General features: G+C 64.8%; 1 protein-coding gene across 1 annotated transcript; it reads left to right on the top strand.

The window, feature by feature from the left end:
• Nucleotides 1-891: 891 nt before the first annotated feature.
• On the top strand, nt 892-16,029 carry EPS8L2 (EPS8 signaling adaptor L2). The gene is made up of 21 exons (XM_087822489.1): nt 892-942; nt 3,270-3,384; nt 3,483-3,538; nt 4,223-4,287; nt 9,670-9,831; nt 10,352-10,501; nt 10,567-10,646; nt 10,726-10,868; nt 10,954-11,027; nt 11,172-11,298; nt 11,421-11,509; nt 11,638-11,712; nt 11,906-12,054; nt 12,175-12,307; nt 12,457-12,569; nt 13,908-14,013; nt 14,647-14,766; nt 15,054-15,126; nt 15,213-15,393; nt 15,522-15,654; nt 15,741-16,029. Exons 2-21 carry the CDS (start codon nt 3,341-3,343, stop codon nt 15,810-15,812), a joined length of 2,145 nt encoding a protein of 714 aa, XP_087678615.1. The 5' UTR covers nt 892-942; nt 3,270-3,340; the 3' UTR covers nt 15,813-16,029.
• The last annotated feature ends 1,257 nt before the right edge of the window (nt 16,030-17,286 follow it).

Below are 17,286 nucleotides of genomic sequence, written 5' to 3'. Positions count from 1 at the left end.
AGTGCGGTGTGGCTGACCCTCCAGGTTGGGCGAGCCTCCCTGTCCTGGGGCTTCCCCTAGGAAGTGCTCTGTGCCAGCTGAGAGCGACCACACACCAACTGCCCTGCCCTCCTGGGATCAGGCCCTGAGACCCTCTGGTACGCTCTTCCACTCCTCCACCCCAGGAAAAATAGCTGGAGCTTTGGGGTCCCTGCCCATGGCTTGTGGTGCCCACCTCCGCCTGGGCCTGCCCTCTGCCCCTTCTCTACTTCCTTCTTGCTCAGCTGGGTGGACGGGGGCTCCTGGAGCCAGTTCAGGAGGAAGGACACCTGCCCCACGTGGGTGCAGGAGGGAGGCGCTGTCCCCAGCACTGGCCAGCGGTCGTCTGCCCTGGCGCTCAGCACAGCCCAGGCCCCACACCCCCAATCTTCCACCGACACCCCATCCCTCAGACGCCCGGGCCGGGCTGGGTGTCACAGAACAGAGCCTGGTCCTGGGTTGAGAAGGGCGCCCCCAGCCTCAGCCGCCCGCTCGGCCTGCAGCGCGGCCCGGGCTGGGGAAGCGGGGACCCTGCCCCCGCCGGCACCTGAGGCTGAGCCGCCTGGAGCTGCCACCCCCCGGGCACCAGCCCTGCGCACGGGGCGCAGCCCAGGGAGGTCAGCCTCAGCCTGCGGGCCGGGAGGGGGCCGAGCGGGGCCCGCGTGGGTGTTAGGGACCCCCCGCAGGGAGCCCCGCGGGGCGGGCCCGAGCAGGGGCAGGGCGGCGGCGCCCCCGCCACGCCCCCGCCCGCGCGGGGCTCTAACCTGCCGCTCAGGTTCCTCCCGGCGGCTCCGCCCCGCGCCCGGCCCGGCCCCGCCGCGCGTCCTCCCGCGCGGGCCCCAGCGCGGACAGACGGGCGGACGGACGGGCGCGCGGACGCGCGGACGGGGCACCAGCGGCGGCGCCGGGAGCCGCGAGCGGCGGGTGAGCGCCCCGGGGGTCCCGGGCCCGCGCCCCGCGGGGCTCAGCTTCCCGGGCGGCGGGTCTGCGGGCGGGCGGGGGCCAGAGCCGGCCGTCCGCTCCCGGGCGCCGCCGGGCGCGGGGCTGGTTTGGGAGGCGCCTGAGTCGGGGCCCGGGGGCGGCGGGGGACCCCGGTCCTCCGTTGGAAGGGCGGCGAGGGGGTTCTCCCTGCCCCCCAAGTCCGCGCACCCCGTTCCCGGGCAGGCTGGGCCTCCGCTGGGACGAGGCCCTCGCGGGGAGCCGCCCGTGGTCAGACGCCAGGAGGCATTTCCTGGGTGTCAGCGAGGAGGAAACCGGGGCCGGGGATCACCCACGGGGGTCAGGCCCTCGGTCACGGCGGGCGTGGGAGCCTCGGGGGGCGGAGGCCGGAGGCAGGCGCAGGTCCGCGGGCGCTGGCAGGGGCAGGGGGCAAACCCCTGGCGCGCCCACGTTCTCCCTCCCTGGGCCAGGCCGGCGGGCAGCCCCTGCGCGGGGTGTGCCTGGGGGCGCGGGGGGCAGGCTTCCTGGGGACCACCTCTGCCCCGCCCGGGTGTGGGCTCCCAGGCAGGCCTGGCGGTGGCCCCTCCCCGACGGCGCGCACGCACACGCACTCACATACATACACGCACACACACTCACATACGTGCACACACACTCACACATTCACATACACACCCACCCACATGCATGCACACACACATTCACATACACATACACACTCACACACACACTCACACATACATATTCACATACACATACACACACATACACACATACACGCACACGCACACACACAAGCACACTCACCCTCTCCCAGCGCCCTGCCCAGGCCCTGCGGGTCCCAGCCCAGTGCCCCGCCTCAATGGCTCAGAGCGCCCGCTGGCCCGGCTGCGTCAGCCCACATGCCTCCGTCTCCCAAGTGCACCCTGAGCATCTGCCGCCTCCCAATCCACCCTCCCAGGTTTCCCCTCCCTCCCACCAGGACGGGCCCTTTCCTCGCCCGCAGCTCCCAGACCTGGGCACAGCCAGAGCCTGACAGGGTCCCCCCATTTCAGGGCCCCACCTGGCTCCCCCTGGGCCTTATGCTGACTCCTCCCCAAGGTCACTGGACTACAGGGCTGGAATTTGAACCTGGAGCCGGTCCCTCCACCCTCCCTGCCCTGCCCGGGCCTCCTCCCCCTCCACTGTGTGACCAGGCACCACGTTTGGCTCTCCCTTTGCACCCGGAAAATGACCGCAGTAAAACCAAAGTGCAGACTGGACCTGGGGGCCCCTGGGGTTACAGGGCACCCCTGCCCCAGTCAGCTGAAGGAGCCTCCACTTCCCCCACTGGACCCCACGTGCTCCCCCACCCAGACGCCAGTGCCCAGACCCACCTCCCTGCTGGTGCTGATGCTCCCCACCCTGGCCCCAAGGAGCCGAAGGCCACTGGTTCCCAGCCCAGGCTCCCCAAGGGGAGGGGCCCGTGTCTCAGCCTGTGCGTGTCTGCGTGTGCCCGCAGGCCTGGGTTTCACCCAGGTGTGTGTGTACCTGGACACATGTGCCCAGTGCCCTTGGATCAGCCCGCCAGGAATCCCATTAAACAAATACTCGGGCTCACCCACTGAGGTCATGAGCATTCCGGACATTCTCGAGGCACTGATGGATGGAGGAATCTGGCCAAGCCCCCCACCCCACCCCCACCCCAGAGAGCCAGGACTCTGTGGCAGGTGGGAGTCCTCCTCCCTGCACGTAGGACCTGGCCAGACCAGAAAGTCCTGGGCTGCCCCCTGCCCTAGATGCCAGCACCCCTGGTTTGTGACCGCTGACCGTGGCAGACCCTGACACTGAAACTACTTGCCAGTGACCTTTGACGGGAGGAGAATGTGGGCCCAGAGATCCCCACGGGGCACAGACCCAGGGGCGCCAGGCACTGCTCATGTGGGGGGGCCCTCTGGACTTTACCAGGTCTCTGGGTCCCCAGGGCCCCCTGGCTCCAGCCTCATCCTGGTCTGCCTTTCTCCCTCCTCCCGTCTCAGGGCCTTGACAACACCATTCCCTCTGCTTAAAAGTGCTTCCTCCCCCCCCCCCCCCTTCAGAGCCCCCAGGACACCCTTCTCGCAGCCCCACCCCAGACAGCGTTTGGGGTGGGACTCCTCTGCTGGTCTGTCCTGGGGTCCCTGCTGGGAAGTGGGGCGGGAGTAGGTGGTCCTGGGAATCCGGACAGGAGGTCAGGGCTCCAGTCCCTGGATCTGGGGTGGGGGGAGGAGGAGACCCATGAGGCCCCCCGCCAGGCCCCCAGGAGGTGTCAGCACTGTTCTCCATCCACTCAGGTGTGAGCCAGGCACCAGGCCCTGGACTCAGGCCACCCTGAGATCCACTGCTGGCCACCCCTGAGGACGTCATGAGCCAGTCGGGGTCTATGAGCTGCTGCCCAGGTGCTGCCAAGTGAGTCCCCACCTACCCAGGTCACTCCCCCCCCCACCACAAGCAGTCCCAGGAAGGGGTGCAGTCCGGCCCCACCCTCACCAGCCTCTCCCCTGCAGTGGCAGCCTGGGCCGGTCTGACAGTGTGGCCAAGATGAGTGCCAAGGACCTGTTTGGTGAGTGAGGTTTGAGGACGGGAGGGTCTCGCCCCTACCCCCACCCGTAAGGCTGCGCTGGGCCCCGATCAGGGAAGGTACAGGTCAGCACCGGGCACCCAAGGAGGCTCCTGGACCCCAATCAACCAGCCACTGAGGTCCCTCAGCAAAGCTCCAGGCCCCAGGAGCCCTCCCCAACCTCACGTAAGGGGAGAGGCCTTTACTAATAATTCAGGGCCATCAATATTGATTCGCCAAGCTCCTGGCTGCAACCTGATCTGATAGGAGGGGGACTGAGTGCCAGGTGTCCGCTCCAGGAGGGTGGCCTGGCCAGCCCCCTCCCCCAGGCACACCCCAGCCCTGCCCCAGACTAGCAGCTCATTTATGCCTATGGTCAGGGTGCCCAGTCTGGAAAGCCAGGAGTCCAGAGAGGCCAGGGAGATGTTAGCCGGCAACCAGGGCCCGGGGATGCCCTGGCCCAACCCCTCCCCCAGGAAGGTGGGGGACAGTCGTCCTGGAGATGGAGGGAGGCCCGCCTTCTGCCAGGACCTCGAGTCCTTCCTGGTGGCCACGAGGGGCCCACAGAGCGGTATCCCTCTCCTCCACTCTGCCCTCCCTGTGGCTGGGGCCCAGGGGTCCAGTCCACTCAGACAGGAGACCCCAGGGCCTGCCCCTGGGGCGAGTGACTGGCGTCTCCCTGTTCAGAACAGAGGAAGAAGTACTCCAACTCCAACGTGATCATGCACGAGACCTCCCAGTACCATGTCCAGGTGAGGCAGCCCCCGGGGAGCACCCTACCCCTCATAGCACCCACCCTCCGTGCTCCAGGGTCCCCACTCTGGGGGAAACAGGCCCAGGGAGAAGTGGTCAGCCCAGGTTTTCTGACACCGGCAGCAGGTGACCAGAGCCAGGGATGTCCCCACACCTGTCCTGGTTCAGCCACAGTGGGGGGGCTTCCCTCCAGTTCTGGGGAGCTCATAGTCTGGGGGTCTCAGGGAGCCCTGGATCTGTGTTGGAGGAGAGAAGGTGCTGGTGGGCAACGCAGCACAGGTGAGGCCAAGCCCTGGGAGCTGTCTGGCAGCCCTCCAACGGGAAGACCCGGCGTGAAGGAAATTGTCACCTTGGCCCCAAAACAAGGAACTGAACTCGAGGGAGACGGTGGAACAGAGACGCCCTGTGTCGGGCTCCCGCAGGGAAGGCCTGACTGACCAGCTGTTCAAGGAGAGTGGAGCCTGGTTAACCACTCCCCAGGCCAGCTGCCAGCGCAGGAGGGTTTCCTCCTGGGTCAGTTCTAATTCACACTTGGGACTCAGGAAACATGTTTTTTAAATGACCTTCCTGGTCCTGGCAGCTGGCCACATTCCTGGTTCCTGGTCATTGTCCAAGTCTGCAGGACAACAGCCCTAGGAAAGGCTGAGGAGAGAGAAAGGTGGGGGGACTTTGATCAGGATGATGGGGGGCCCTAGCCTGGGAAGGTAAGTGCTTCCCTCTCCATAGCACCCTCGCTGCCCACAGAGGTCAGGCAAGTAAGTCACTGCTTTCTGAGCCTCAGTTTTCTCGTCTATACAATGGGTCCTCAGAGACACTGGGAGTTCCTCGGGCTCCTGCACTGGGCCGTGTTGAGTGACCAGGCCTCCCCACCAGCCTGCGCAGGCCGGTGACAGCCGCTGACTCAGTGTCCCAGGTCAGGGCGTGAGGGTGGGCGGCTCTGCTCGGTCCCTCTCCTTCTCAGGCAGCTCTGCCACCTCTGGGGACAGGGGGACTTTGCCCTCTTTGGGAAGGAACCACCAGGGCCTCCCAGCCCATCTCCTGGACTTTGGTCCAAGCTGGCCTATGGAAGGACCCCAGCCCGGGGGGCCCCCTCTTCTGCCCTCCCTGCCGCCAGCAAGGCTGGGGCATGGGCGCCGTTTGCCCACTCCTCCCCCATGAGGAAACTGAGGCACGGAGAGAGGGTGAGAGGTGGTGGCCAGATCAGATCCACCCTGGCAGCGAGGGGCCACTGCAGCCAGGTGGGCCTTTTGGTGGTTGTTTTTCAAACTTTTCTCTAAATTAGCATCAGAAAAGTTGACATTGAGGGTGTGGGGGTGCAGTTCTGGGGTAGACGTGTGTGGCCACCACGGGGAATGGACTGTCCTGGGCACAGAGAGCTCCATCCCCCCAACACGCCTGGTGCTGACCCGGGGGTGGCAGCCTTCCCCCCCCCACCGGCGGCGGCCCCGTCACCACTGTTCTCCTGAGAATCCCCCATAAATGAAACCCTACAGCGCAGAGCTACCCTTATTTTGCTTCGTAAACTTATTTACGAATAAGGCAGGGGGTGGGCAGGACTCCTTAGGGCCCAGGCCGCAGGGCCGCTTCGGGGGCCCACTTCTGTCCGCGGGCACAGGCACGTACCCCTCGCCGAAGGCAGGGTCCTGTCCACACACGGGGCGTTCGGCCGGTCGAGTCCTGCGCATCGCTGTCTCTGGATGAGCGGAGATGTTTAATTCTGATGACATCCAATCACATCCATCTTTTTCGTTTATAGTGGTTCTTTTGTTGTTATCGCTTGGCCCGAGGCTCTGGAGATTTCTTCCCGTGTTTTCTGGATGCTTCCTACTTTAGGCTTTTACATTTAGGCCTACGAGCCGTTATTTTATTTTTTAAATATGTTTTTATTGATTTTCTAGAGAGAGAGGAAGGGAGATGGAGAGATTAAAAACACCGATGTGACAGAGAGACGCCGACCGGCTGCCTCCTGCACGCACCCCACTGGGGATCGAGCCTGAAACCCGGGCACGGGCCCTGACCGGGACTCAAACCTGTGACCTCCTGGTTCATCAGAGGCCGTTCAGCCTGCGTAGCCACACCTGCCAGGGCTGAGGGCCATGAGTCATTTTTTTTTTTCCCTTCTTTTTACCTTTTTATTGATTTCAGAGAGTTCAGAAGGGAGAGGGAGAGAGAGAAACGTGGGTGATGAGAGTCCTTGACCGTCTGCAGGGCCCCTGCTGGGGATGGAGCCCGGGAACTGAACCTGCGACTTCCTGGTCTATAGGTCGATGCTCAACCTCTTTGCCACGCCGGCCGGGCCGGGCTATGAGTCATTTTAACTCCACTTTCGAGGACGGTGTGAACTGCAGGTTCATTTGTGGTATGGGGCTCGAGGCCGATTCTTCCCCCTTAGTAAGATGCAATTACGCCAAGACGCTCTTTCCCCCGTTGGATTGCGTTGGCGCCTTTGTCACAAACCGGTGAAGGGACCCTGGCCGGGCCCCTATCCCTGGGTCCCCTGTGACAGTTTCTCACTCTCTGTCCTTTCATCCGTCTTGAAATCAGGCAGCCGGAGCCCATCTCGGTTCCTTTTCTTCGAGAGTCTCCTGACCGTTCTCAGTTCTTTGGACTTGCGTTTATGTTGTAGAATCAAGCTGTCTAGTTCTGCCTCCCCCCCAAAAAAAAGTCTGGCAGGATTCTGGTGGGCACTGAGCCAGCTCTGTGGATCGATTTCGGGGGCGTTGGCATCCTAGTGGCATTGGGGCCCTCGGATCCCTGAGCACGCAGGAGGGCCCTCGGGTTTCTCTCCGCGGCGCCCTGGCTTTCACGGCCGAGTGCTTGCATTTCTTTGGTTAGAATACTCCCTGGGTATTTGGGTTTTGTGTGCTGTTATAAATGGAATCCTTTTTTAAAATTTCACTTTCCGACTGTCTGCCACGAGCCTGTAGAAAAACAACTGAATTTCTGTGACGTACCCGAGTGCCCCGAGCCCTGGCTGGATTCCTTGATTTTGTTTCCGGGGTTTTGCTTGTGGACTCCTTGGGTTTTCTGTGTACGCATCCATGGTGTCTGAGAATAAAGACGGAGCTTAATTTCTTACCGTAGACACTTAAATTTTCTTACTTGATCGCCCTGGCCAGGATCCCCCGGACAACGCTTAACAGAACCCCGGCCTCGCGTCCGGCCTCGGCGTTTCCCGTGATGCGCGATGCGGGTTTTCACCGCTGCCCTTTGTGGACGCAGTTTCCTTCCCTTTCTCGGTGCGCTGAGACGTTGTGTCGTGATAGGTGGTTGGATTTTATCAAATGCTTTTTCTGAATCACACTGATTAGCTTTTGTAAAATATTGAACCCACCTTGCATTTCTGGGGTACACGCCGTTCTCCCCCCACGGGTGTGCATCTCCCGAGCACGGGGGGCCCCCGGGAGACTTGCAGCCTGGGGAGCAGTGGGCAGTGGCTGCTCGTCCCAGGCTCACCGCCCGGACCTGCCCCCAGGATCCCCGTCCTCTGCTTTTCCAGTGAACCAAAGCAGCCCCACCCGGGCGCGTTTCTTTCCTGTGACGTTTCTCGAGAGCCAGGGCGGCCCCACCTAGGCGCTCCCCTGGTGCTGCTTCTGACCCGGCCCCTTCCTTGTTTCACTGTCCCCGGCTTTCGAAAACGTCCTCTCCAAACAAATAAATAAATGAGTGGGACGTGGTCCCGCCTCTGCCTTCAGAAAGAGGCGATGAAACATTGGTGTGACTTCCTCCTCAAATAGCTGTCGGGGTAACGGGGAGGCCCTCTGAGGACAGGGCTTTCTCTGTGGGACGGTCTCCGTTAGGAGTTTCCTTTCCTGCCTGTGAGGTCTGCGGTGATGTCCCCTCTGTCCTCATGGTCACTGATCATTTCTTTTCTTTTTTAAAAATATGTTATTGATTTCAGAGAGAGGAAGGGAGAGGGAGGGAGAGATGGAAACGTCAATGATGAGAGTCATTGATCGGCTGCCCCCTGCATGCCCCCCGCTGGGGATCGAGCCCCAAACCCGGCACGTGCCCTGACCCGGAATCAAACCGCGACCTCCTGGTTCCTAGGTCGACGCTCAACCACTGAGCCAGGCCGACCGGGCTCCTGAAGATTTTCTTAATAACATTTGTTTCTCTAGCTGACTTTATTGTAGGAACACAATATAATATATATATATGTGTGTGTGTGTAACATACAAAATATGTGCTAACAGGCTGCTTATGTTAATCAGTAAGGCTTCCAGCCAGCAGCAGGCTGTTAGTAGTGAAGTTTTGGGGGAGTCAACAGTAATACGCAGATTTTCGAGTGACCGTGTTGTTCAAGGGTCACCTGTCCTTCCGAATGTTCGTTGTGGCTTCTTTGACCCGTGGGTTATTTAGAAGAGCCTTGTTTAATTTCCAGTTGTTCAGGGGCCTTCCAGTTGCCTTTTTGCTGCTCATTTCTAATTTAATTCCGTGACGGTCAGAGAACATATCCATTTGAAATGCACCGACTGTCTTTGGGCCCAGCGGCCTGGTTGGTTTGGTTTGTTTGGTGATGCTGCGTGTTGCTAACAGAGCGGCGGCCTTACATCCCCGTGTGCGCTTCTGCCCACTTACCTCTCTCCCCGCCGACGGACACGGGGGTCGGTCCAGCCTCGGCCGTCACTGGCGGGTCTGCAGTGAGCGGCTCCCCTGCAGCAGGTCTGGCGCCGAAGCAGGACCGTGCGAGTTGGGCGGCTCTGCCCGCGCCCGACAGCTCCCCAGCGGGCTCCCCTGTCCCCACGGCTCAGCCCACAGTCCTTAAAGGAGGTAAAACACTCAGCGGTGAGCCCTGGCCAGCGTTGCTCCGTCGCTGAAGTGTCGGCCAGTGCACCCCAAGGTTGCAGGTTCGATTCCCTGTCCAGGGCACATACCTGGGCTGCAGGTGTGATCCCCACCCTGGTCAAGGTGCGTGCAGGAGGCAACCAGTCGAAGCTTCTCGCCCTCCTTCCCTTCCAGTCTCTCTAGAAATTAATGGAAAAAATATCCTCAGGTGTGGATTTATTAAAAAAAATATTAAATAAGATAGAAGGTCGGTCAGGGGTGTGGTGACGGTGATGCCGTAGCTGGGGAGGGCCTGTCTCAGAGCTGGGGAGGGCCCGGGAGGTGGGGGGACGGAGCGGAGGCCCCGCGGTGAGCCGCCAGGAGGTGGGTGGGTGGGTGGGGATGGTTTGTGTGGGGCAGCGAAGGCTCCATCAGAGCCCGGCGTGCCCTAGACATCCACAGGGTGCAGAGAGATGCCCCAAGGGGGTCTGTGTCTCTGCAGACCCCCGGGGCAGGTGTTCCTCCCCAGACCCCTGGGCACAGCCCCTCGGCCCTGACTCTCGGCACAAGGAGGGCTCTGCCCAGAGTGACCCCCCGCCCCCCCGCCCCCCCAGCACTTGGCCACATTCATCATGGACAAGAGCGAGGCCATTGTGTCTGTGGACGACGCCATCCGGAAGCTGGTGCAGCTGAGCTCCAAGGAGAAGATCTGGACCCAGGAGATGCTGCTGCAGGTCAACGACAAGTCGCTGCGGCTGCTGGACATGGAGTCCCAGGTGGGGCAGCCGCAGGGCCAGGGAGGGTTCCACCTGTCCCTCCGCCGGCAGGGGGACCAGCCGGATGTACAGCTGGGCCTCCCTGTGGGGCGGGATCAGGACGAAGGTGAAGGGCAGGCTGGCAGGGAGCTCTGCCCGGGGGAGAGTCGCACAGGGCGGCCTCCGCCTCCGCCGGGGCCTGCACGCCCACGGTGCCGGGAGGGCCTGGCTGGCTCCGGGGGCCTGTGCGAAACATCCCTGGCCACTGCCCCTTGGGGTCCATGTCTGTGTTCACCTCTGGGCCACATCCCTTTCCTGTGCCTGCGAGTTAGGCTTGTGCCTGTCTCCGTGGCACGGTCCCGTGTGCCGGGCCCGTAAGTCACGCCCATGCCCGAGGCGCTCTGTGTTCCTTGGGCCCAGCCCACATCCGTGGCAGTGAGCCCACGTCCGTGTCCGGGCCTGTGTTCGATGCACGCCTGGGACGCGCGCCTGCGCTGTGTGGCCGAGCTGTGCGAGCCGCGTCCGAGCCCCTGTCCCGCAGGAGGAGCTGGAGAACTTCCCGCTGCCCACGGTGCGGCACAGCCAGACGGTGCTGAACCAGCTGCGCTACCCGTCGGTGCTGCTGCTCGTGTGCCAGGACTCGGAGCAGAACAAGCCCGACATCCACTTCTTCAACTGCGATGAGGTGGAGGTGAGCAGGGGCTGCCGGCGGGGCGGGCGCCGGCCCAGAGCCCGCCTGACGCCCGGTGCCCACAGGCGGAGCTGGTGCACGAGGACATCGAGAGCGCCCTGGCCGACTGCCGCCTGGGAAAGAAGATGCGGCCCCAGACCCTGAAGTAGGCGCGGCCGGGAGGGGGCAGGGAGGGGCCCCCCCAGGAGGGCCTGGCGGGCTGAGCGGCTCTGTCCCGCCTCCAGGGGCCACCAGGAGAAGCTCCGGCAGCGGCAATCGGTGCTGCCTCCTCGCCAGGGCCCGGCCCCCGTGCCCTTCCAGCCCTACGCCCAGAACTCCTCGCCCCCCAAGAACCGAGTAGGCCTGCCGGTGCCGCCCGGCGAGCCAGGTGGGCCGCGGGGCTGGGCTGGGGGCTGCCGGGGCTGTGTGGCCCGTGGGGGCCCAGTCAGCAGCAGCTCTGCTCCCCCACCCAGGGTTCCGCTCTCAGGGGTCGCTGGATGAGGAGGCCCCGCGGGCCGTGCTGGCGCAGAAGATAGAGAAAGAGACGGTGGGTCTGGGGCCTGATGGCGCCCCCCCCCCCCCCCGGCCTACGCCCACCTCTCCCCCAGGCCGGGGCCGGGAGGCAGCGGGCGTGGCTGTCCCTGCCGCGGGGGTGGCGCCTGGCTGACCCCTGCCCCTGCCCTGACCGCAGCAAATCCTCAACTGCGCCCTGGACGACATTGAATGGTTCGTGGCCCGGCTGCAGAAGGCGGCTGAGGCGTTCAAGCAGCTGAACCAGCGCAAGAAGGGGAAGAGGAAGGGAAAGAAGGGGCCGGCAGGTGCTGGGGCCTGGGGCCGGGGGAGACGCGGAGGCCGTGGACTGCCCCAGACTCTGGGGAGACCCACGGGGCGCAGCGACCCCCTGGGCCCGCCAGGCTCACGCCCCCGCCCCTCGTTGCAGAGGGTGTCCTCACGCTGCGGGCACGGCCCCCATCCGAGGCCGAGTTTGTTGACTGTTTCCAGAAAATCAAGCTGGCCATCAACCTGCTTGTGAGTCCAGCAGCCCGCCCTCTGGGCTGATATTGAGGGTGGAGGGCCCCGGGTCAGTGCCCCCATTTGTCCCCACCGGTCCTCCGGCCGGTGTATCGGCCATTTGCTCACTGGCATCCCCCCCCCAGGCCAAGCTGCAGAAGCACATCCAGAACCCCAGCGCGGCCGAGCTCGTGCATTTCCTCTTCGGGCCTCTGGAGCTGGTGCCTGGGGCAGGGCGGGGTGGGCAGGCACGGGGTGGGCAGTGGCCAGGCAGGCCCCTGGCTGAGGGTGGGGGACGCAAGTGCCCTCTGAGCGGTGGGCGCAGTGGGCTGGCCTGTGATGCTCCAGGGTGGGGTGGGGTGGGCGGGGCGGGGTCCGCAGGCTGTGATGCCCCTGAACTGGGTTGTGCCCCAGATCGTCAGCACCTGTGGTGGCCCGGACATCGCACGTTCCGCCATCACTCCCCTGCTCTCCCGAGACGCCGTGGGCTTCCTGCGGGGCCACCTAGTCCCCAAGGAGATGGCACTGTGGGATTTGCTGGGGGAGACCTGGACACGCCCCCGGTACGTACCGGGCAGGGAGGAGCAGGGGAGGGGGCGCAGACCAGGGTGGGTCTGGAGGTTCTGGGTGGTGCGGGTTCTGGTGGGTGGGCATGGCTCACCCCCGATCGCCCCCTCCCTCAGCTCCGAGTGGCCTCGGGAGCCACAGATGCTCCTCTATGTGCCCAAGTTCCACAGTGGCTGGGAGCCACCCCTGGACGTGCTGCAGGAGGCTCCCTGGGAAGTGGAGGGACTGGCCTCCGCCCCTGGTGACGAGGTCAGAGCCCCACCCTGTGGGACGTTGGCGGCCCCCTCGCCTCCTCAGCCCACCCCCACCCGCTACCCTCAGGGCGGCAGCTGTCCTCCCCACCCTCCGGGCCTGACCCCCTTCCCACACCAAGCCCAGGTGGCCCGTTTTCCCCGCAGCCGACCCCAGCAAACCGACCATCCTTTCGAAACTCCCCGAGGCACAGCGTCGCGTCTGAGCCCCCGCCCCCTGGGGACGTCCTCCCCCCAGTCAGCTCCCCGCAGGCTCACAGGTAAGCCCCCGGGTGAGGAGCCTCACGGTCTCGAAAACAGGCTCTGGGGACGCTGCCACCAGGTGGCGGCAAACACCTGGCTGGGGGTTCAGACGCGCTTCCCACCTGGAGCCAGGTTTCCATTCTGACCTGATGACACACAGTTTAAGGGAAAATGGCAAAAGCACCGTCTCTTCTTCTGTCTCCACGTGTGTGCTTCAGAGCCGCGGGTAGAAATCTGCCGAACCCCTGAGCTCAAGTGGTTTTACCAAAGCCCGTCACCCTGTTGGGACTGATTGAGGCCCAGTCTCAGGGCTGGAGGAGATGGAGGGTCTGGCTGGAACAGGCTCTCTCCTCCATACCCCCCCCAACACACACACACACACACCCCTCCAAAAACCACATCCCACAGACCCAGGGCCTCTTCTCACTCCTGGCCCAGGACAGGCCTGGGGAGCTTGCTACCCGGCCAGGCCCCAGGATTCGGTTTCAGGAAGGGAGGGGCCCCAAATCCGTGTTGTAACAAGTGTGCCCTCCCTTTGCCCCGCATCACCAGCCTGGTACCCACGTTCCCTGGCCCAGGCCCCCCTTTAAGAAACATTTTCATCCGTTGACCTGGTGGGTCCACCCTGGCTGATCCTGACAGCCCCCCTCGCCCCCAAGGCTCCAAGGGGCCCTCCAGCCTCAGACCCCTCCCCTCCCCGGCGTCCTGAGGCCTGCACCTGCATGAGGCAGGGACCCTGATGGTCAGAGGCCAAGATGGACCAGGAGGGGTGGGCTGGGCTGGGCGACAGCCACAGGCCTGCTCAGTGCTGAGGTCAGGACACATCCAGCCAGAGCGCCCTCCCACCCCCGACCCACCCCACCCACCCCATGCCCCTGCAGCCGCCAGGCAGTCCTCCACCTGGTGCTCAGGCCCTGTCTGTCCTGCTCAGAGGGGCCGCGGCTCTGAACATGCCCAGCCCTCCCTCCTTGGTCAGCAGCTTTCCAGGGATGGCTGTGACCTTGTCATCTCTTGGGTACATGCCTGGCTCTGGTTTCCCTCAGGGGCTGGGCCTGGAGACCCCTGAGGTGGCTTGGGCTGGGGCTGGTCTTGGGCTGGCCCAAGGCACCCGGGTCCCGCCAGCCTCCACTGCCTCCCCCTCGCCCCCACCTCTGTGTAGGGGCCCCGGCCGCTCTGGGGCTGTCACAGTTTCCATTCCCAGCTGACACGCTGAAGCTCTCTCCCTGCAACCTCAGAGAGCAGAACAGGAGGCAGCCACGCACCAGGAAGCTGCTTCCCTGCTCCCCGCATCCCAGCCCCAGGCCCAGGAGGAGACCCGGCCAAGCCTGGGCCTCAGCCCCTCCTGTTCCACGCAGGGGCTACGAACCCACACCAGCCATGGCCAAGTACGTCAAGGTCCTCTACGACTTCACAGCCCGAAATGCCAATGAGCTGTCCGTGCTCAAGGATGAAGTCCTGGAGGTGAGTGAGGACCTGCGGGAGGGGACTGCCCAGGGGGGCAGGGGCAGGGGGAGTGGGGGGGGCAGGTTCATAGCCCTGGGACCTGGCTTGTCTGCCAACCCTTTCCCCAGGGCCCTAACCCTGGGCTCTAATCTGGATCCATAGCCAGCCTGCCCCCCCCCCCAGCAAATATTGAATGAGGGACCCCCTCCCTTGGAGGTCTCAGAGGGGGACCCTCCCAGCCAGCAGGGGCTTGTCATTCATGCTGACCCCTGGAGCCCTCTGAAGGCACCATCTGGGTTTGGTGCCAACCCCAAATCTAGGTCACCCACTTGGGGGGAAAGTGGAGCGAGCTGAGGTGGGTGATCTATATCTACAGCCAGGCTGGAGGCACCTTGCTCAGGATGCAGCTGGGGGATGGGGGTGGCCCCTGTAGGTGGGATGGAAGGTCACACAGGGCCCGGGCACCTGGAGGGGGTTGTGACGGTCCCCATAGGCCTTGGGCGGGGGGCTCAGGGAGAGATGCCAGAGCTGTCTCTGGACCATCTGTACAGAGGGGCTGATGCAGTGGTCCCAGCACTCCACTCGGGTGCCCGTGGCCAGAGGGCAGGTGGGCACTTGGGGGGGGTGACCATGGCGGTGTGACATCTACAGGTGCTGGAAGATGGCCACCAGTGGTGGAAGCTTCGGAGCCGCAGCGGCCAGGCTGGCTACGTGCCCCACAACATCCTGGATGAGATCAGGCCTGAGGACGTGGGCGCCCCCCACGAGCAGGTGAGGGGAGTGAGCAGGTGAAGGGGGGCCACGGCTCTGCTCTGTCCCACTACAGGCTGGGCGGAGCGGCAGGTGCCCCTGGTCGCAGGGAAAAACCCACCCTGAGCCTGGAGGCCTCGCTGCAGGGGCTCCCAGGCTCTGGCCCCCGGGCCAGTCGGGGGCCTGGGCAGGTCCTGGGGAGGAAATGGGGGAGGGGTTCCTCACACGCCCCCTGCGCCAGCCCTGGTGGAAGGGAAGGTGAGTGACCCTGATGGGCTGCACCCCCCGCCCCTTCCCCCCACCCGCAGGCCGGTCTGAAATACTGGGGTCCTGCCAGCCCGACCCACAAGCTGCTGCCAAGCTTTGCTGGAAACAAAGACGGTGAGAGGGGAAGGGGCTGGGGGTCAGCGCCGCCTGGGGCAGGGGAGGGGAGCCGGGGCCGCGGGGCTGAGCCGCTGGCCCCGCAGAGATGATCCACCACATGGACGAGGTCAACGACGAGCTCATCAAGAAGATCAGCCACATCAAGGCACAGCCCCAGCGCCACTTCCGCGTGGAGCGCAGCCAGCCCGTGAGCCTGCCGCTCACCTACGAGTCGGGCCCCCTCGAGGTCCGCGCCTGGCTGGAAGCCAAGGCCTTCAGCGCGCGGTGAGCGGCGGGCAGGTGTGGGCAGGCGTGGGCAGGCATGGGCAGGCGTGGGCAGGTGTGGGCGAGGCCGCCACGGCCCGGCCACGCCCGCCTTCACGCCCGCCCCGTCCCCACCGCCCGTCCCGCAGGATCGTGGACAACCTGGGCATCCTGACGGGCCCCCAGCTCTTCTCCCTGAACAAAGAGGAGCTGAAGAAGGTGTGCGGGGAGGAGGGCATCCGCGTGTACAGCCAGCTCACCGTGCAGAAGGCCTTCCTGGAGGTGAGCCCGCGCCCTGGGCGCCCCCGCCTGCTTCCCCCACGACCTGCGGGGTCCCTAGCCTGAGGCCGCCCCATTCCTGCCCCTAGAAGCAGCAAGGCGGGTCGGAGCTGGAGGAGCTCATGAGCAAGTTCCAGAGGCGGATGGAAGACGACAGCTAGACCCGGCTGTGCGGGCGCCGGGCACGCTGCTGGGCAGAGCACTGCGGGCGGCCCGCCCCAGGGCACGGAGTATTATTTTTGTATGTGTATGTATTTTGTACCATGGACGCGGAGGGAGTGTGGTACTGGCCGCCGGCCCTGCACCCGGCCGGGGGCAGCTCACCTGCCTCATGGCACGTGGCCCGTCCTCAGGCTGAGCGACGCCCCGACCCACACTCGCCCGCCCCGAGGCCCACCTCAGCCAAACTTGCCGCCTGGAGGTGCCAGCCCCTCACCCACCTGCCCCCTGAGGCCAGAGCGGAAGGACCCAGCCCAACCCCCTTCCCAGCTCCCCCCACACCTCCCCAGGCCACAGAAAGCCCCTTTCCTCTGGCCTCCTCCCCCCACACGGGGGTCCCTGCACTTGCGACTCTGCCCCTGCCCCACCCTGATGACTGCTCACCTCCACGTGCACCGGTGCCCCTCTGTAACCCCCACCCCCGGCTGGCTGTGGGCCAGAAGGGCAGCGCCCCCCCCCCCCCCCCCCCGCCCAGCAGCCCTGGGCTCTAAGCCGACCAGGCTGGGGAGCCTTGCCCCAGATAGTGCCCGCAGCACCCACCCTGTGCACTGCTCCCCAGGGGTGGGGTGGGGGTGCTGTATTCCCTGCACCTTTTCAAGGAGCAAGTGTGGACTGGACTCACCCAAGCACTGGCCTTGGACACCCCACCCCACCCCCACTGCCCCCCACCCCACCCCATCCCTGACACAGAGACCGAGACAGGAAATTTCTCTGGCCAAGTCTTGGACCAGCCTCGCCCTGCATGCTGTACAGAGGGCCTGGGGAGCCTTGGAGCCCTGCACTCTGTGGGTCACACCCCAGAGCTGAGAGGTCGCCAAGCTCAGAGGCCCTGACATTAAACCAATTGTTTCCAGCCCCGAGTCTGTCTCCCTGGGGGCGGGGATGGGGTCACTGTGGGTCCTGCGAAGCTGCACCTGTAAGAGGGAGGGGGCAGGGGCAGGCTGTGGCCAGGCCGGGCAGTGGAGGTCCCCAAATAAGGTTGCTCACCCCTGGCCCAGCCTGGGGGGCATAGGAAACCCTCCCCTTCACACCTGTCCCAGAGGGCACACAGGGACTTTCCTGGGAGGCGAGGGGCTAAGAGGGCCCTGCCCAGGCGGCCCCAAGACTGTCACCCAAGACGATTGGGAGTGGTGAGGAGCCAGGTGGGTGGGGAGGGGCCGTGAGTCAGAGAAGCGAGGCCAGAACCCGATTAGGAGAGGAGGGGCAGGGGCAGGGAGGGGCCGGCAAGGGGGTGTGGGGCTGGCTGGACGGGCTCAGGGTCAGCTGGGGTGGCCTCGGTGCAGCAGCGGGTGTCCCTGAGCCCGCAGAGGGCTGCGCTCTGCACCTTGAGGCCCTGACCACCGGCCAGGGCCCCACCCCAGGAGGAGGCCGCTGACGCCCTCTGCTGACGACTCTATGCTTCGGCGCGTCGCTGCC

Source organism: Miniopterus natalensis, chromosome 11 (assembly GCF_054644295.1).
Source record: "Miniopterus natalensis isolate mMinNat1 chromosome 11, mMinNat1.hap1, whole genome shotgun sequence".
NCBI classification, from domain to species: Eukaryota; Metazoa; Chordata; class Mammalia; order Chiroptera; family Miniopteridae; genus Miniopterus; species Miniopterus natalensis.
The sequence above is the reverse complement of the archived record's forward strand: the minus strand, read 5'-3'. Positions and strand labels throughout refer to the sequence as shown.

Coding starts and splice junctions, on each gene's coding strand:
- EPS8L2 (XM_087822489.1), top strand. CDS start 3,341: ATGAGCCAGTCGGGGTCTATGAGCTGCTGCCCAGGTGCTGCCAA. Junction 10,502..10,566: donor TCAACTGCGATGAGGTGGAG/GTGAGCAGGGGC, acceptor CGGTGCCCACAG/GCGGAGCTGGTGCACGAGGA. Junction 10,647..10,725: donor ATGCGGCCCCAGACCCTGAA/GTAGGCGCGGCC, acceptor TCCCGCCTCCAG/GGGCCACCAGGAGAAGCTCC.